Source organism: Colletes gigas, unplaced genomic scaffold (assembly GCF_013123115.1).
Source record: "Colletes gigas isolate AHSC1104 unplaced genomic scaffold, ASM1312311v1 Colletes_gigas_Sc00004, whole genome shotgun sequence".
Classification (NCBI taxonomy): Eukaryota; Metazoa; Arthropoda; class Insecta; order Hymenoptera; family Colletidae; genus Colletes; species Colletes gigas.
This window is the reverse complement of record NW_025106633.1, coordinates 9,354,959-9,374,563: the sequence shown is the minus strand read 5'-3', so window position 1 is coordinate 9,374,563 and position 19,605 is coordinate 9,354,959. Positions and strand designations below refer to the sequence as shown.

The 19,605-nt window shown below is 40.2% G+C and overlaps 5 protein-coding genes and 1 long non-coding RNA gene across 7 annotated transcripts in view; 5 read left to right on the top strand and 1 right to left on the bottom strand.

Annotated features, from left to right (window-relative positions):
• The first annotated feature begins 573 nt into the window (after positions 1 to 573).
• Positions 574 to 1,834, top strand: LOC122405044 (luciferin sulfotransferase-like). The gene is made up of 5 exons (XM_043409515.1): positions 574 to 766; positions 838 to 934; positions 998 to 1,299; positions 1,378 to 1,472; positions 1,541 to 1,834. Exons 1-5 carry the CDS (start codon positions 574 to 576, stop codon positions 1,832 to 1,834), a joined length of 981 nt encoding a protein of 326 aa, XP_043265450.1.
• Positions 1,835 to 1,859: 25 nt separating this feature from the next.
• LOC122405179 (putative ankyrin repeat protein RF_0580) lies at positions 1,860 to 2,844 on the bottom strand. The gene is made up of 5 exons (XM_043409717.1): positions 2,811 to 2,844; positions 2,668 to 2,743; positions 2,371 to 2,610; positions 2,177 to 2,304; positions 1,860 to 2,116 (listed from the first exon to the last, which is right to left on the bottom strand). The coding sequence occupies exons 1-5, from the start codon at positions 2,842 to 2,844 to the stop codon at positions 1,860 to 1,862; spliced, it is 735 nt and encodes a 244-aa protein (XP_043265652.1).
• Positions 2,845 to 3,506: 662 nt separating this feature from the next.
• On the top strand, positions 3,507 to 6,787 carry LOC122405178 (protein Skeletor, isoforms B/C). The gene is made up of 13 exons (XM_043409716.1): positions 3,507 to 3,582; positions 4,008 to 4,227; positions 4,304 to 4,412; positions 4,493 to 4,731; positions 4,805 to 4,973; positions 5,055 to 5,166; positions 5,239 to 5,375; positions 5,446 to 5,581; positions 5,637 to 5,826; positions 5,902 to 6,002; positions 6,083 to 6,337; positions 6,415 to 6,522; positions 6,594 to 6,787. The coding sequence occupies exons 1-13, from the start codon at positions 3,507 to 3,509 to the stop codon at positions 6,785 to 6,787; spliced, it is 2,046 nt and encodes a 681-aa protein (XP_043265651.1).
• Positions 6,788 to 9,061: 2,274 nt separating this feature from the next.
• LOC122405043 (luciferin sulfotransferase) lies at positions 9,062 to 10,952 on the top strand. Its single transcript, XM_043409514.1, has 7 exons — positions 9,062 to 9,159; positions 9,245 to 9,448; positions 9,513 to 9,609; positions 9,688 to 9,844; positions 10,231 to 10,351; positions 10,415 to 10,509; positions 10,577 to 10,952. Coding segments are annotated over exons 1-7 (999 nt in total). The 5' UTR covers positions 9,062 to 9,158; the 3' UTR covers positions 10,901 to 10,952.
• Positions 10,953 to 11,404: 452 nt separating this feature from the next.
• Positions 11,405 to 14,162, top strand: LOC122405244 (DDB1- and CUL4-associated factor 10). The gene is made up of 5 exons (XM_043409834.1): positions 11,405 to 12,084; positions 12,168 to 12,281; positions 12,347 to 12,716; positions 12,795 to 13,010; positions 13,092 to 14,162. The coding sequence occupies exons 1-5, from the start codon at positions 11,888 to 11,890 to the stop codon at positions 14,160 to 14,162; spliced, it is 1,968 nt and encodes a 655-aa protein (XP_043265769.1). The 5' UTR covers positions 11,405 to 11,887.
• A 4,850-nt stretch (positions 14,163 to 19,012) lies between these two features.
• Positions 19,013 to 19,605, top strand: part of LOC122405368 — a 113,134-nt gene continuing 112,541 nt past the window's right edge. The window contains exon 1 of one of the 2 annotated variants that reach the window (XR_006259761.1): positions 19,013 to 19,286. This is a non-coding gene — a long non-coding RNA (uncharacterized LOC122405368). Of the gene's footprint in view, positions 19,594 to 19,605 lie in introns of both variants that reach the window. The other variant, XR_006259760.1, reaches the window with a different exon arrangement.

The window sequence follows — 19,605 nt, the reverse complement described above, 5'->3', positions numbered from 1 at the left end:
TCGGTGTCCTTGGTTGCTAAACTTATGGACGTTACTGAGGTATTTGTTGCGCAGGTACAACGTTCGATATAAACAATTAACAGAAACGTTAAAAACTTAGACAAAATGATATAGATCGTCGGTGCAAATAACATTGTCCAGCGCGAATTTGGTTTTGTAATATTCACTATGCGATTCTTGTAGATTGCGCACGTTGCAAACTGTAAAAGTAAGGCAAATTGGTCGCAAAATGAAACCTTTTTTTCATCTCCAAGGTTTCATGTTTGCGTATTTTTCCTAACGTTCGGTGAATTTATCAACAGTTCGCGTTGCAAGACAATGAATAGTTTGACTAAAAAAAAAGACAGTAACCTTGTTCCAGTAAAGTAACACTGAAATAAAAACCTCTCGACGATATTAGCTTGTGTTCTGCGTACTACTAGTTGCTCTATATAAGAACATTCACGGATTTCGAGACAGTCGGGATTTCCTTCGAAAACGTGAATGTGTCTCGTTTGTACAAACATTTCCGCGGGTGTCGTTCACGATACCATACTTTCCAAGTTTTGTCAACGTTTGAATCGCCTGGAAATGATGGCTCCACAGCTGGCGACGGACAATGATTTGAATCAGATTTTGAAAGAAACGTTTACCACAGAATTTCGCAAAGGCTACATCACCGTGAACGGTGTTTGCTTGCCGGAGAGATTCAACAAATTTTCCCAGGCGATCGAGGATTTTGAAGTGAGAGACGACGATGTCTGGGTCTGCAGTTTCCCTAAAACTGGTACACGCTCGTTCGTTTCTTTTTTTAAAAGAAGAATCGACGATACTAATCAATGTAAATCGTGCGGCCAGGTACAACGTGGACTCAGGAAATGATCTGGTGCGTCGCGAATGATTTCGATTTCGAAGGTGCAAAGGTTCTGTTACCTGAAAGATTCCCTTTCTTGGAGTAAGTAAATAGAATGAATTACCTGGATATCTTCAGAAAATGATCATACACGTTTTCTAACAGGCATTCTGTACTCTTCGATTACACCACGATCATGCCTCGTCATCCAGAAGTGAAACTACACCGGTTGGTCTCGGATAGCGTGAACTATGTGAGCAGTCGGATCAGTCCAAGATTCATCAAGACTCATTTGCCTTTTCATTTACTTCCACGTCAGCTTCGAACAGGCAAAAGGAAACCGCGTATCGTCTACGTTGCCAGGAATCCAAAAGACACCTGCGTTTCATATTATCATCATTGCAGACTGATGGAAGGTTATCGCGGCGACTTTAACACTTTTTGTCGTCTATTTTTGGGTGAAAAACGTATCTAAACGTACATGCGATAATTACACGCAATAATTTACCCTCCGATGTCAGATAATATGCTCGTTTTTTTCCTAGTGTGCTTCACTCCATTTTGGGACCATATTCTTCAGTTTTGGAACAGAAGAGAGGATAGCAACATTTTATTTTTGAAGTACGAAGACTTGAAGTCCGTGAGTATATGGAGATCACAAGGATCGTTGGTTCGATGATTTAAAAATATTTTTTTTTTTTATTCTAGGACTTGTCCACGGTGATCCAAAAGTCGGCGACGTTTCTCAACAAAACCATGTCCAACGATCAAGTGAAAGCGCTGTTGGAACATCTCAGCTTTAACAATATGAAATCCAATCCGGCAGTGAACTACGAGGATGCCGTTGAAACGAACAAGAAACTGAAATTGATCGACGTCGACGGCGACTTCATTAGAAGCGGAAAAGTGAATCAGTGGCAGGGAGAGATGCCCGAAAGTATAATCGAGCGATTCGATGAGCTGACGAGGGAAAAATTGGCTACGAGAAACTTTTTCTTCTGAACCGTGTTGTATAATAAAGATTGAATTATAATATCCGTGATTTCTGTTCGAGGCACCGCAGAACGTTCGGCATGCAAGTTCTGCACAAATCGCCGACAGAAGCTTTCGTCGAAGGCGTGACGACGTTCGCATCGCATCCCCTTTCGATCAAAACGACCACTGGGTCCCTTTTCCTCGAGAAAATTGCTATCTGGAGAGCAGTGAAACCTGCGTTGTCGCGTGCATCGATCGCAGCGCCACGGTCCAGCAAAAGCGACACGATATCCAAATTCGAAAGGTACACTGAGCAAACGAGGTCTTCGTGAGAATCGAGCGTATCATTTTTCCCATAATTTTACTTACCCGATATCATGAGCGGCGTTCGTCCTTGAAAATTCTGCTGATTTACGGAAGCGCCGTGGTCTAACAAAAATGTTACGTTTTGCAATCGCTCTCCGACGATGGCGTACGAGAGACAAGTCCAGCCTCTGCTACAAGTTAACATTTTTTAAACTGAAAATCGATCTAAATCCTTAGTTAAAACGTTTACGCCTTACGTGTCCGTTTTTTGGAGATCCGCTCCCTTCTTCAACAGCGTCTGCAATATCTCCGTGTTTCTCGAAACGAACGCAGCATACATGAGAGCCGTTCTCCTGCAAGGCTGCGCGATCGTATCGTCCAAAGTAGTCGAGTTCTTTTCCAACAAGAGCGACAAAATTTGCGGATCGCCGCGATCGATGGCCGCCGTCAGAGGCGTTTTCAAACTTGGCGTCGGGTAATTCAAATCTAACGATTGACTGGAATTTCGACGATGAACGTTAACGGTACCGGAACCCTTATAAACAAGTACTCACTTCTTCGCGAGGAAGTCTTTGATTCGTTTGAAGTTGGCGAACCTAAGGAGCCACATGAATCGTTCCTCGGGCGAGTCTGAGAAAAATAATTTAATTAGAAAACGCGTTTGGATATAATCTTTCGATACACGTAATATTTTTACCGTTTCGTTCGCAATTAAATATTGTTCCCGACATAGGCGATACGATAACGAAGTATAAATGTTTGAACTGGCTACGGAGTCGGTTCTGAATCGATCAAACATCGCGTTGCCTCCGAGCATTTCATAATAATTTACAAGAACAGTATATATATATATATATATCGACGATTTGTTTGCATCATTGTATCGTTTGAAAATTTAATATGTCTTCAAAATTGATTTCCTTTTTCAAACAGATACTCGGAAATAAATGAGACATCCTCCGCGAGCGGTGCTCTTCTTGCTCCTTCGTCCACTCCTCTATTTTCCTTCTCCAGCGCGCATTCCATGTTAGCGACCACCGGAAGGACGAAAGTCCGATGACTCGTAAACTGGTGCGTGGACATTGAATCACACCGAGTCGAGCTCACCTCCGGGACACGCACACTTTCTCTTCGAGGCGGGAACACGTGCCAAGGTGGCCGGAGAGCGGTATACTAACCGTTTGGACAGCCCAAGTCTACTTTCTAGAGACAGAGAAGTGTTCGGAGCAAGTCTGTATCGCGTCCATTGCAGCGCGTACCTGTTGCTTTTTTCAACGAGGCTTTGTCTCGGCGTGTCTCGAACGAACATTGGAGTATCGTGCGTCCTGCGACGAACGGAACCGTTTCGAAACAATTTCGCAAGCGTTCCCGACGACCGAAGGAAGATGAAGCGATGGCAGATGTTACTAGGAGGTGGATAACGCGTGTTCTCGTGACAGTTTTGGCATGCTTTCTGTTCTCTGACCACGGTAAGTTTTTACGGGAGTATTCGACCCACGAGAAAGTATCGTGCAATGTTCCTTTACACGCATCAGGAGCTATCGCGGCTAGTTTCTAGCTTTTTATAAATCATCGAATGCATCGATATTGCATTTAATTTACAACAATATATTTAACAGACGTACGATCGAATATGTAGACGTTTCGGTGATTCAGTTATTCGGCCGTCAACGACAGAACGGTACATTCGTCCGCGTAGAATGAAACGGGAATTCTACGCAGGAATGCAGTTAGAATGCAGGAACGGTGATATCTGGTTCTCGCGCTCAGTCTCGTTTTTTTTCCTTTTCTGATCGTGATACGGAACAAAGAACTCTTGACTCGACCACGGCCGTAGCCGGATTCGATAATCTCTAACAACACAAAAATACAAATAAATCACGATGATCGACAGCCACCGCCGAGCAGGACGACGAAGAGTACAAAGGCAAGTACCTGGGAAAGCTGAACGCGTATCATCATCAAGTTTCCGGCGACGTTTACGTGGTCGACGAGTACACGTTGCTGCTGACGTCCTTCAGCTACGATGGCAACGGGGCCGACACCTTCTTCTGGGCTGGCGGGTCCAATCGACCGGGTCCACAGGGTTTCATTGTTCCGGACGAGTGGGGCAAGTCAGTTCGCTTCAGTGTAATAGCAGAGAACAAGCTCTTCAATTCTCGTAGACTAAAAAATATATCTCTGTTCCAGAACGAACATTCTCGATCGGTATTTCAACAAAGACTTCACTCTCACGTTACCGGACAACAAGAAAGTAACGGACATCAAATGGTTCGCTGTTTACGACCTGGGAAGTCAGGTACCGCGTAACGATACTTTTGTTTCTTTTTAACTTTTTGATATGGAACTTTTTGAAAGTTTATCGTTCGTTCGTTACAGAATACGTTCGGCGACGTGTACATTCCCGAGGAGTTTGACCCGCCCACGCCTCAGAAGATCTCGCAATTAACGAAACGATCGCACGGTGTATCCTCCGGGTCTATCGTGATCGTGGACTCGAAGACATTAAAAATACCAGAATTCACGTACGATGGCCAGGGAACGGACACGTACTTTTGGGTGGGACTTGGTCCGCAGCCTTCCAGCAAAGGAATGAAAGTTCCCGACGAATATGGCTAGTGAGTACAAAGTAAACCTAAAAAATTGAATCACGTTGAAGTTTACAAGAGTCAACGAATTTCTTTTCGTCAGCCTGGATCCGATTCGCGCGTACGAGGGAGAAGATATACTCATCCAACTGCCAGGAGACATGACCGTTTTCAACATCGATTGGTTGAGCGTGTTTGACGTGAAAAGTAAATCGAATTACGGTTCCGTGATCATTTCGGACGGTCTGAACGTGCCGCCTTCCCTCGTAAAAGTAACAAATCGTTTCGATCTCTTATTATCGCTTACACGGTTAGAACCGGAAGCACTATTGTATAAATAAATCAAAGTACAGGTGATCAAGCACACGCAGACTCTGCCGAATTGCATCCAGCTCCATAAAAAGTTCCAAATCAGCTGGGAGATCTTTGGTCCTCAGATCACTGTCCAGCTAGCTGGTCAAGTCGGTGAGTGTAATCCGGTGTTTCGTTTTCCTTTTTAACGTCGCTGTTAACGTTACACGATAAAACGATTTTCAGACGAAGACGACTATATGTCGTTCGGTCTGTCCGGCTCGGAAACGTCCAGTCAGATGGAAGGTGCGGACGTTGTGGTAGCTTACATGGATGGGACCAGAGGCTACGCGCGAGATTACAACGTCACCGCGAAAGCACCGGTATATAAATACAAATAACGTTTAATAAAAGCTTGTAGCTCGCATAATTCTTCCCTTGGTTCACGAACAGTGTGGAAAAGTTCTGGGTCAGTACAGAGGAGTCTGCAGGGACGAACTGTTCGGTAGTTTAGACAACAATCAATTGTACACCGCTGTAAGAGAAGATGGGATCAACGTTATCACCTACAGACGCACGCTCAACTCGTGTAAGTGAGTTGTATCGCGTGTATGCGAATTGTATTGAGTATTTTATATTCACAGCCGATCCAGGAGACAAAGAGTATCCCACGGATCGACCAGTTTACGTGATATGGTCTTTAGGCAGATTGGATAAAAATAAAGAACCAACCTTTCACGACGTGTATCCCAAAAGCAACTTGAAGATAGAATTGGTCCGTCAGGAACCAGAGAACACGTGCATGGACTTCACGGAGAATAATCAAAAGTTGATGTGAGCAACGGAAGCAACGATTTTTAATCTAACTACATTGATATTCCTTCGTTCTATGTGATATTTATTTGGCAGAGAACCTTGGGAGAAGGCGGAAATATTTGACAGAAGTATCCGGACGTTCAAGGCCACGATTGGTCCGGCTGGAGGGAAAAAGGGTTATCAAGGGATGACTGGTACTGCAACGATGATAGAATAGATTAATCGGTGATGTAAATAGCATAATAGTATGTAAATAGAATCCTACATTTCGTAGGACAAACGTCCACGGGTTTGGCATGGTACATCCAGGGTCAACTCGTGCCAGAATTATACCTTCGTCGAGGATTAACTTACAATTTCCACGTTCACGGTGGGAACAATCCTCACAGCCCAAACTTGTATCATCCGTTGATTATAACCGACGAGCCACACGGTGGATACGACAGGCTCAGCGATGCTGCACAGAGTAGAGTCAGAGTGCTCGCCGGTGTAGAATTCACCAGACGAGGTCAACCAAGACCAACCGCAGGTTCGTAGAACAGCCTATCGAATCGTGATACGTTTAAATGAAAGAGTAATTACTATTAAATCGAGCGACGTTTACAGTTGGTCCGCTTTGCCTGAGTAAACACAGTGGACGAGATAGAAGATTGGACGATGACTTTCCAACGTTTAAACATTTCAACAGAACGCTGACGTATGTGTGCGAACCAGGCAAGTGGATTACCTTGTTAAAAATTTTCAAATCTGTTCACAATGTTCAATCGTTACAATTGTTTTAACAGGGGAAGGCGGAGTCTTGGAAGTTACACCGAACTCTACGTGGCCGGACATTGTTTATTATAATTCGTTTACTCACGCGAATATGGGCTGGAAGATACACGTGGTGGATGCATACTTGAGGAACGACGCTGTCACGCGAAACTTGTCGTTCCTCGCGGGACTAATGGCTGTGTTTTTTCGTTTGTTACAAAATTAGATATAAGTTAACGCGATTAGTCGCTCTTCCTCGCTTTGTGAATATAAACTGACTGAGAAAAAAAAAGAGTTTAATCACGATAACGTAGAGTATTTAATTCCTTGAGAACCCGATCGAAAACGAAGAGTAATTAAATGTTAACATCATTAAATATCCATGAACGAAACTATTGGATACTGTCTGCATGAGATTACAAAATTATTCCATTTTTTTTATTTGATAATGACACTTTTAAATGTTGAACAATACTCATGAATGTGCATTTTTTTAATTAAAAAGAAAAAGTACTAATATCTTCCGTTTAATAGTTCGTTTTTATAGCACCCTGAAAATCCAGACAATTTTAGCTAGTTAACTGTAGTACATCTCCTTAATTTCATTCATCCCATAAATGAATTTAGTTCTCAAATATGAATTATATAAGGCTGTGTGTTATTAAAGCCTTATATAATTCATAAAGTTTACTTTGTTTATTTCATTTGAGATAGATATTAGAGATTGTCCTGCAACATCTGGTATGTCTAAGAATGCTCCATAGTTTAATAACAATTTTATCAAATCTGCTAACCGAGAAATAATAAGACTTTATATTCTTTATAATTGTGTGATGAAATTAAATTTAAATAATTAATATTTTACACGTTCCATATTTATTATTTAGAGATTTTTACCTAAGACTAATGCCAAAATATATAGGATTGTTGCTAGTACCAATTAAACAGACTCAAAAGCTTATCTTTAAATACTGTGGCATTAGAACTTTATTTAATTAGTTCCCAATCTAGATTTTGTCATTTCTATTAGTAAATAAATAAGATGTATCGTACATTTCATGATTTCTAGGTAATTATTTTGATGTAATGTATGGACTGGCTGTATGTGCAGAGAAATAAACATATTAAGAGTTCAATTACACAATTATACAAGTTCTGTTGACATCAGCCCTATGAAACATCAAACATTTATCTAGAAGTTGACCAGAAACTGTTGCATACCATAATAGAATAACATAATGTATAGATTGACATTATTGATCTCATATTTTTTGAGATCCAAAGAAAAAATCTAAATAGTATATTCATGTTGTGTCTCATTGTTGATAAATATATTTCCTAAATTATGACACCCTTCTTGGGAGAAGATTTATACCTTTGTATCTTTTTTCCAAACAAAACAAAAGAATTAAGTTGGTTAATTTTGATGCTTAGAAAATAAATTAAATTAGTAGCTCTTCTTCACAGGGTATTATAATCAGAAAGATTCTGACGTGTATGCGAAAGGTGTTGAAGAGAAAAACATTGTAAAAATGAAATTCGTTACCATTGAAATGACGAATGAGACGCAAACAACGCACAATGTATACCATAACCAGGGGATTCGTAAGAATTGGCCAGAACGGTTCGAGTGTCGCGTGTTTAAACTGTAAAAAGGCAAACTTTCTTATGGCATAAATGTTGGTCGATCAAAAATTAATACGAACGGAAGAAAACAATCGATGAACCATATTATTGGAATTGAAGTTGTTACGTGACGTGCCTACTGGCGCACGTGCGAACAAAGTTTGATTTTAAATTTCGAATTACGTCCTTACAACCTATCATAGAAGATTTCGTTCCGAATTCGAAGGAATAACGGTAAAATGATGTCGTATAAGTCCGTTACGTGATTTCTATTGATGTGAGTATCGAATTGGTTTCTTTCTTGGATAGAACGCATCAACTTTCTCCGAAAGTGAAATCTCACCGAACGAGAAAGTTAATAACATTGAGATATTATAATTTGTAAACGTATGACAAACATTTCGTGATTGTTACCACACTTATGAATTGCGTACCATGAATCATAGGCGATCGAAACATTTAACTTTTCTAATAGGTTCCGTTAGAAACTGGGATAAATTTTAATAAATCCTGAATTACGTAGATTACGTTGTTCGAACTATTCAAAAAGAAATAACTGTATACGGTGATGGAATGCTGTAAGCTTTCTTCGTTTGGAAAGTTGCTCAATTTAACCCAAATCTAATCCAGACTAGAGAACAAAATCCATCTCATAATTTCTCGTATTAGCTTGTATGTATAAAAGATGTTTTGGTTATACTAGAGCGAGCTAAATCGGTGTTAGTTGATTCTTTCGTAATGTACATGTGCATACATGTACATCGAACGATGTACGTGAATAAAACGTTATAAATGTGTGTGTACGTTTACACGGTAGGATTCAGGAACTGAAAGTTGCTTTGACTAAAAAAGGAAAAAGTGTTGAATTGTGTTCGTGGCGAAGAGACGAGATTAAGTTCGTGGACATCATTTGGTCGCAGGCTATAGCCGCATCAGCATCTCATCCGGACGCTGAGAATCTTCGAACATTAAGTGAGTGATCATTTAACAGAATCGTACGAATGCATGCAAAACTGTTACGCTCGTTCTCACGCGTGTAAATAATAATTATTCGCAGTGGATAAAAAACCAATTAGTTTCGCTACCATCGAGGGCGATGTGGGGGCAAGACTGGACAAGATGTTCGGCGTGAAATCCAGTTTCTTGAGGGTGGAACCGAGCCATTGTATATTGCCACCCCATTTCGTCTTCTACGGATCGAGGATACGGGACATGGAGATTTACGAGGACGACGTGTGGATGGTTTCGTATCCGAGGACTGGTAAATTCCATTGTTTTCCGCTTTTACGTATTCTCGAATATTTATTTTTGTTCACGGATCGTAGGTAGCCATTGGGCGCAGGAGATGGTATGGTGCATCGGGAACGATTTCGATTTCGAAAACGCGCGAACTTTACTGGTCGTACGTAATCCGTTGCTCGAGTGAGTTTCCATTTAACAATTACAAGTAAACATTTCTAAAGAAAAAAAACATTTTTTTAATCGTGAAACGTTGCTCAGGGCCTCGAGTCTGATAGTCTCGGGTAATTATGTCGAATGGTTCGCGAAGCTGGGCGATTCGGTCGAGAACGTTGCAAAGATGCCACGAACAAGATATGTCAAGTCTCATCTCCCTTTGGACTTGTTGCCGCAGCAAATCCACCAAAAGAAACCAAAAGTACGATCGCACCAATAAACTATACAGGGTGTTCCAAAATAAGACGGAAATCAAGAATAGCAATTTGTCGATCGAGGCTTCGTTAAAAAGTTATTAACGTTTGAAGTTCCCGCTGTAGAACGGCAATCTGCAAACTACGTGCGCGCAACAGGTTGACGCAGGTCAGTCCTAGTGGTTCTCATTCACAAAACTGTAAGACTCTCGATACGTCTCATGCTGCGTGAGAACCACTATCGAATGCACACCAGCTTTAACTTTAACTTTAAACGTTAATAACTTTTTAACGAAGTCTCGATCAACGAATTGGTATTCTTAATTTTCGTCTTATTTTGGCCTCTGGAATCTCCCATTAAAATTTTTCCCAAGAGAAAGTATCTTCTTCACAGGTCATCTACGTCGCTAGGAATCCAAAGGACACTTGTGTCAGCTTTTATCATTTCTGTAGGATGTTCCACAATAGCAAGGGTAGCTTCGAGGATTTTGCTGAATTGTTCCTCGAGGACAGTGGTGCGTATAAAATTGCGCGTTACATTATGTTTCTTTAGTTTTTTAACGTTATTTTCGTTTAAGTACCGATGTGCCCGTTTTGGAATCACGTGCTACAGTTTTGGGCGATGAGAAACAACGATAACGTACTGTTTCTAACTTACGAGGAAATGAAAAAGGTAAAGTAGAGAATTCCGTGGAATTTCGTTGTCTGAGATGTTTTATATAATCGACGATATTTGTCAGAATCAAACGGCGGTGATCAAGAGAACGGCGAAATTCTTAGGGAAAAACGTGACGGACGAGCAAATCACCGATCTCAGCGAACACCTGAAATTCTCAAAAATGGCGGCAAATCCTGCCATAAACTTGCAGCACATTTTGCCGAATAAAAATGTTCCGGAGGACGAGAAGTTTATAAGGAAAGGTAAAGTCGGTGATTGGAGGAATTATATGTCCGAGGAATTGTCACAAAGGTTCGACGAGTGGACCGAGAAACATCTACTTAACAGTGGTTGTGACTTTGACAGAGAGATAATCTCTTACGATGAAAAAAAATCCGTCAATTAAAGTGTATATAACTATTGACAATAGACTTTGCACGGGGTCCATATGTAAGATAGTTACCACATTAGTCATTATCAATCTATTACAAATGTATTATTAAACTTGTACGTGTACACGCGTTCTTATTGTATATACGTGTCTTTGTTAAAAAAAAAATATATTAGAAGGGTGACAAGGTGAATCCATAACGTATCCTCAGTGACTGCGAATTAGCGCTACTTATTTCTTTATTAAGGCTATTGGTTGGACACGTTCCTATATAGTATAAGACCGGTTTTCTATTAATGACCAATGATCCTTAGTCATTTAGTTTCCTATGTAGAATTCTAGATAATCCGAGATTATCTGTAGAATGAAACTGTGTTTAGATTATCTGCAGGAGTTTCTACGTCGCGAATCTACTTGTTCATGAGTACCAGGTTCGAGGTTCGCGCCGAATTTTTCGCATTCAACGTTTCCACGCGCGCGACGTCGTTGTATGTCAAGTAAAGATGGCGTTGAGTTGTGTTGTGTCAGGTGTTTAAAGTTCCTTTAAAATCCCGTTGGAATCTGACGTTCCACACGGCCGTGACACTTTGCTCTGTTATTTGCACTGCTCTTGGCCTTATCGAAGATCATTGAGTGAAAAAAAGAAGCACTGGTGTCAGGAGTCACGTGTAATATCGCTCGCTAGTAGCATTTCTGGGCTTAACCTTAACTTTCCCAAAGCTAAATGATTCTTTTTCGGATAGCCATAAAATTTCGAAGAATCAACGTCGATGCTGTCTAGTTCGTTAAAGAAAAGATCGTGAATTTTTATCGATCGATCCAGATTCACTATCAACAACGATCGTTCGCGTCGTATAACAAAAGGGACGACCCACACAAAGTTTCATGAATTCCGTTTTCGAACACCGTCCTTCCGAGTTTCGTTCATAAATTCGTAAAACATCGTTCACAAGGTGTCGAATATATTGGATTGAATGCTGGTGAAATTCACACCTGGGTGAAATGCCTAAAATAAAAACCAGGCAACCAAACAGTTTGTGGTTAAGGCAACGCGAATTAGGCATAAAGTTCCCTCTGGGACATGCAGATCGCTTTCACAAAACTCTTTATTCCTCGATTCAGCCTGTTGCTTCGTGGGATCATGCATTGTCTACCGATCCTCACGGAGGAGTTTTTAACCTAGAATACTCACCCGATGGGTTAGTTCGTATAAGTTGCATGTTCTTTGATTCGATTTGAATATTATACCGTTACTAACACGTGTATTTTTGTTGTTTTGCAGTTCCCTACTGTTAGCAGCATGCGAGAGGAAGACCATTTTAATGTTCGATCCTTTGACAAGGAGATTGATCCAGGCGATAGAAAATGCTCACAATGATTGTGTCAATTGTGTCAGGTATGTATAAAGTATTTACAAACAGCATTTTATTAATATTTAATTCTAATTTTCTTCTGCGATAGATTCTTGGATCAAAGTATATTCGCAACGTGTTCGGACGACAGTACAGTTGCTCTCTGGGATGCTAGAAATTTAAAGCATAGAATGAGAAAACTTTATGGACACTCAAATTGGGTTAAAAATATAGAGTACAGTCCTAAAGAGAGTTTATTACTTACGAGCGGATTCGACGGTAGCATATACACTTGGGACCTTAATACTTTTACTGAAAATAGTATTTTATCTAATCGTGTGTTTCATACGAATGGACTGATGCGAACTAGATTAAACCCGGATGCTAGCAAGATGTTAATGAGTACCACTTCTGGTTACCTCATCATTATACACAATCTTAAATTAAGAACATTATCTCAAGACTTAGCAGGATTTAGAGTGCGTTCAGTTTTCGAGTTAAACGATTTACGTTTCTTCATACGCGTCGCGTGAAATAACAGTTGAATTTTATTCCAGCCAAATATGTACCGATTGATGCAATCGTCCCAGACTACAATACCAAATTTGGAGAATTTCACGCATCTCTTTTCCCATTCTCGTATATACAATAGAGTAGAATTTGTAACAGATTTCCCTGTTGGCGACAATGCAGACATAATATCGAGTTTGCAAGTGCATCCTCAGGGTTGGTGCGCTTTGTCTAGAAACGTTAGCAACGGGGAAGAGTCTGAGGTTAGTTTAAATGTGATCACTGACGCGATACGTTCTGTTCCTTGTATGTTTTTCTCAATGTGTCTTGATTACTCGTTACAGTGGACCTGTGTGCACGATATACAAGAGCGTGACGTGTCCGGTTCAGAGGACGAGACAAAAGAAGGGGAAGAAATGACGACCCAGTTCGACGATGTGATCGTCCACGGATTTGAAGATTTTCAACAACCGCAACCCTCACGATCAGGTATAACATCCCCGTCCTTAATAGAAAGTTCGAATCGTGTCAGGGTAGTTCACACCATGTCTGACGGGAGATCAAATTCGCTCGGATCGTCGGATAACGGGCAAGCTACCAGGCCATCGAGAACCGGTTGGCAATCGACGTTTCGCAGAGCGTCGCTGTCGCAATCGAGGAACTCCCGTTCGGATAGAAACGCGACAAGAGCGGGTCTCGGCGCAGTCGAGATCAGTTCGAGTTCCGGGTCATCCAACTCTCGAGTGAGCGCGGACAGGGACGATGCCAGGCAAGAGGACGTCCATTATGTCAGCGAGAACGAAAACATGCTCGACGACAGGTCTCCGAGACCGCACTCTCATCTCAACTACTTAAGGCAGAGTAATAGGATCGATAACTTCTCCACGGGTAACATAGAGTTGCACGTGAGCACGACGGACATCTGGGAAGCGCACGTGGCGATCAGGGAGGCTAGGCTCAGAAGGGAAAGGGATTGGCTTTATAGATCGAGCAACAATACAGTGGTCATTATCGGTGACAGGACCAGGGTTCAAAATCAGAACAGACAGGTCCAGCAAACGATGTACGCAATCCCAAGGAATCCTATGATTCACCAAAATACGCCTAGGTTAACGCATTACATAGAGGAGCCGAACGTGGGCCCTGGTTACATAAAAGAATTGTGTTTCTCCGCCGATGGTCGATTGATATGTTCGCCGTTCGGGTACGGTGTACGATTGTTGGCGTTTTCCAGCGACTGTTCGGAATTGTCAAATTGTGTACCTCCCTTTAACGAGTCCGTGCAGCTGCACGAGCTGGCGACAAACGTCAGCCACTCGGGAATCGTGGTCAGTACGAAATTTTCTCCAAGGCATTGTTTACTCGTGTCCGGCTGCCTTAGGGGAAAGATAGTTTGGCACGAGCCAGTAATTTAGAAACATCGATTCGATTTTGCGATATAGAGTCCTCTTTTCAGGACACAAGTCCTCTATGATATATTGTATATACATGTATGTATACATACATATATTTGCCGTTTTTGTTTTCGTTTCTTTTTTTTTTCTTTTTTTTTTTTTAAATAAGATCGATAGCGTGCAGTTAAAGTTTTTCCTAAGTATATACTTTTTGATAAATCTTGTGTCTTTTGTAGCATATCTTGTTGAAAGTATGATTCATCAGGAATCCGATATTTTATATGTATAATAAGCTAGATCTTTTCGTCGAAGTATCGTACGGCCACGGGTCGATATTTTTACTCGAGGTACAAAAGAAATACGGTGAAACCAAACCTAGAAATAATTTTTTCAGAATTATGTTTCAGTAGCGATTAAAACCACCAACGATCATGAAGCTATTTTAAGTACCATTTAACGAGAAGATTATTTATCTTGCATGTTTCAAGCTGCGATCGCGGAAGAATAAGATTTTTTTTTTTTTTACGAAGGTTAGAAGGTATTCGACAACAATTTTATGGCAGAGTACTTCTTTTTTTGTATCACTATGGAGCACAATGAGCAAACAGTTATTTTAACCTGTATCTCGGAAACATTCCTACAACAGAATTGTAAATACTTTCGTGGAACGATCGTGCTGTTGTTTGCGAATCTGGAATCATAATATTTCGTACAACCTACATATGCAGCTGAGACTAACTCGCTTCCATTTGTCTTCAGTTAGTTCTTTCGACCGATTACGCTTTATTTTGCAAAGTTTCGACCAACGATCGTAAAGAAGTAGATTTAAGAAAAGGAGTAACAATAGTTCAAAGTCGTTCTCCGTTCGTATCATTTCTATGACTAAATAACGAACGATGAAACGATCCTTAAAAAAAAAGAAAAAGTAAACCTCGTCGAAGAACGTATCCTTGGGCGTAATCGTTAGTATTAAATGTATTAGCCGCGTAATCGCGTGACTAGTTGTAAGCACGATGATAATTCAACGTAATCCTATTCGCATTGTTGACTTGCCGTTAATCGATGCGACTCGAAACTTTGCTGGCAATAAATCGTTTCGGTGACACGAATCTCGAACATGGAAAAGAGCAAGGAACATGGTAAGAAACAATGTACAGACGTTTTTAATTCGAGCAACAAAAATACCGTTGCATATAGGGTCGATAGATTCAATGCAAATAGAAGAGAATAATCGTTAGGAGGAAAACGAGCAGCGATTGTATTATTCGAGTATTTCGTTTCTTTTCTTCCTGATAGTCATTCGCGGACCCAAGACATGTCGGTCGTTCGAGGAAATTCATAAACGTTAAGGGCGGGAACAAATCCTATAACATATGTAAATATATCGTCGACTTAGATACGTGTAATAACAAAAAAATACGACGACGTCCGCGTTTAGTAAGGATGCCATCTACTTTCTGGCGGGAAGAATGAGTCCATGAGTGAAGGTTGTGAAAGATTTGGGATGTCGTGCGATTGTTTATTGAAATGGTTTCAAATTATTTTTCGATCGAATGTTCAAACGTCATACCGTTCCTATCGCGAGGAAAACCGGGCTACTTACAAATCGAAACCATCAACGTTCATAACGCGAACTTTTTTAACGATCTTAAACGGTGTAAATTTCGTCGCGTACCGTCGATAGGTTAGAATTACGAACGGTGCGTCGATCGCGAACACAAATGCGGATTCGTCAGCGTCTTCCTATTTAATCGTGGAACGTGCGATTGTTCAACCGATATCAGATTTATCCTTGATCACCGCCACTTCTAGTTGACAATTTTCTTTTTTTTTTTTTCGAAGTAATTAGCGACCATCTGATCGTCGCACGTACGCTCTTATATTATCACTATACGATCGTGTACAGTAGTTAGTGTGCTGATTGTTTTGTAAGATTTCTTTGTTTCTTTTTTTCTATACAATAAACTATTGCTTAACGTCCGACGTTTTGCCTCCGCATTGAATTTCCCTATTGTCGTCGGCGATCGTTTAATGCATTTTCTGCGGGTATTTACGCGTAGTTGACAAGGAAATTGACACTTACGTCGAGAACGGTCGCGCATGTTATACAAGTTAGTCACGATTCCCCTTTGTTTCAACAAGGAACTGCATCGCGCCATTTCTGGGATTTCTTTCGTCGTAGTTGCCTATTAGCCACAATTATCTTTGATCAGGGAATAACTGTTGGGTGATATCGCGTGTCTGACGAACTTTTCTTGTACGATAAAGGGTTAATAACTCGTTAATAAATAGCTACAATATGCTCAATGCTCAATATCAGTCGATCTTTTGTTTTATTTAACTTTTTCATCGATCATAGAGTATAATAGAACTGTCGTGATATGCGGTCTTTAACCATTTTGTATACGTATATATATATATATATAGGAAGCATCAGCGCACTGATTTCTGTACATATATAGAAATCAGTGGCTTTAAATAAACATACGCACACCTCCTTGTATCTTCATGCATTGACTCACCTTCGTCGACTACGTTTTATCTAGCGGGTTGTAATCTTAACGTTGATCTCCAGCAGATGGCGCTTCGATGGCACGATAATTTTCTCCCAAAATACGTTTATGCATAGGGTTTTTTTAATTTCGAAATACCTCTTTGCGGTCGTCAGAGTAATAATCGTTAATGTATTCAACGAGTGACGAATTGAGGAACGATTTGAACAAAAACTTTGTCATATTTAGAAAAACGAATATTTTTGTAAACGTATCTCACGTCGCCAATTGTAAACAAATTTGACAATTTCCAATTTACACGGAAAGAAAGATATATTTGCAGAAGATTCATAAAATCAAGTTTTCTCTATGAGTAAACTCTGTTAAATGTCGTAATTTTAATATTTAACGTGAAAATAATGTTTCGTGAATTTACCACTCGACACGTTTATTCGAGACACTCGAATACCGACAGATGGCGACACAAATTCCGATTTTCGTAACGTTTCACTTTGTGTAGCATTCTTTTAATCACAGAAGCTGTTCTCTTTTTACTCGCAAAGAATTTTACATTTCAACCGATTTCTACGATGGAACGGAAGTTTTGTGATATAAGCGAGGCACATCGTTCTAGATTATTAAAGACAGATAGAGGCAGATCGTCAACGAAACGGTCGTTCGATCAGAGTGCAGAATTGAAGTGTAATTTACGATTATAATCCAACGTGAAACGCGCGTGTGGCTAATTATCGAAGATAAAAAAGCAGTTTATGTAATTGCGTCTCGTAATTACAGGCCGATACCGAGCGGATGATTCGATAACCTCATCGGCCGGTTTTAGTAATGTTAAGAATTTTTGCCCGGTCGAATTGCGGTTGAAATCGGAGCGGCTCGCATTCCAAGATGGTTTCAGTGGAACAGCGATGTGCGACCAGTGATATTAGCGATAATAAGAAGAGCAAAAAAAAGAAGAGATTTTACTCGTGGCTCTTAAAAGGGAACGAGATCAAGGACCGAAGACACACACCTTCCGGCTGTTGATTGACACCGATTTATTTTACTTAGCCTCTCGTTCATGTTTCTGGAAATTCAATAGCTGGAGCAATCGCGGATTAATTCTTTAGCAGGTAGTTTAGTTTTTAATATCTCAAATTACGGTTTGTTGATTCAATGTCTAATGCATACAGTTTAATTATTATCGATTTTTACGAATGGATTATTGTAAAATTCTGATCATAAATTTGCTTTTTAATTCTTTTTTTTGCTCTTTTAATCTGTGATCATAAAACGTGAAACTAACTTTGAGGTTATAATATTTCGAGTAATTTTCAAATATTTAATATTTTTTTTGTCCTATTGAATTTTAATCATAATAATATACAGGGTGTTCGGCCACACCTGGGAGAAATTTTAATGGGGTATTCTAGAGATCAAAATACGACGAAAATCAAGAATACCAATTTCTTGATGGAGACTTCGTTAAAAAGGTATTAACTCAGGATTTTGGGGGTATGTCTATTCACCAAAAATGATTGTAATTGACCCCCGCAACCGAAAATAATTTTTTTAGAACGATTTGAAAGATTTTTTTTTTCGAAAAATTTCTGCACCTACCCGATTTTTTTTCTCGAAAATGGGTAGGATTTCGGAGGTATGTGTATTCACCAAAAATGACTGTAATTGACCCCCGCAACCGAAAATAATTTTTTTAGAACGATTTGAAAAATTACATTTTTCGAAAAATTTCTGCACCTACCCGATTTTTTTTCTCGAAAGTGGGTAGAATTTCGGAGGTATGTGTATTCACCAAAAATGATTGTAATTGACCCCCGCAACCGAAAATAATTTTTTTAGAACGATTTGAAAAATTTTTTTTTTCGACAAATTTCTACACCTACCCGATTTTTTTTCTCGAAAATGGGTAGGAATTCGGAGGTATATGTATTCACCAAAAATGATTGTAATTGACCCCCGCAACCGAAAATAATTTTTTTAGAACGATTTGAAAAATTACATTTTTCGAAAAATTTCTGCACCTATTCGATTTTTTTTCTCGAAAGTGGGTAGGATTTCGGAGGTATGTGTATTCACCAAAAATGACTGTAATTGACCCCCGCAACCGAAAATAATTTTTCTAGAACGATTTGAAATTTTTTAATTTAATTGTTAATAACTTTTTAACGAGGCCTCAGTCAAGAAACTGATATTCTTTATTTTCGTCTTATTTTGGTCTCTAGAATCTCCCATTAAAATTTTTCCCAGTATAGTATTTTTGCAAATATTTTCTTTTAATGTTTATCCCGTTTGCGTCGATGTTATAATTTCGTCATTAACGAGAGTTTGCACGCCATCTAACGTCAGTAGTTGTAACTTCGGCATAAATCGGAACCGTGTAAACGTAGTCATTAAGTGCTTCTATAACTTCGGATAATCGTCGTGCTGGTCCGAACCGCGTATCGATTGCTATCGATATATCCTCCGACCCCTTCGTATAAATCCTAGACACTACCCCGAAGGATTCTAACCTAGAAGTATCGCGTCGTTTCGTTCGGTCAAGGCAGTGTTTTGTGCGTGGTTGGGACAACGGCTGCAATAACAGTGTCGAGCTAAAAGTACGAAGAGAGTGTGGCGCCAAAGAGTACCCGAGGGCTCGGTAAGGTTAGCGACCTTGACGTACATGGTAAAGGACAGACCGTGCCGAGGGGCGCCCTTCGTGCATCCATCATTGCTATCCGGCAATCAGTGCCAAGCAACATTATCGGTCAATTTACCGTCACCGTGACCGGTCTCAGCCAACGTGAAAAAGCAAATCTCGTTACATCGTCCGTGAAAAACGTTCGTCGATATTCAGGCTGCGTTTGCTGCACGATCGGACACCGTGGCGCTTTCTGTCTATTACATTATGCTTGTAATGGCCGTGATTACACCATGATCATGCCGGGGAGCCTTTATACCGACAAGTAATTCTCATT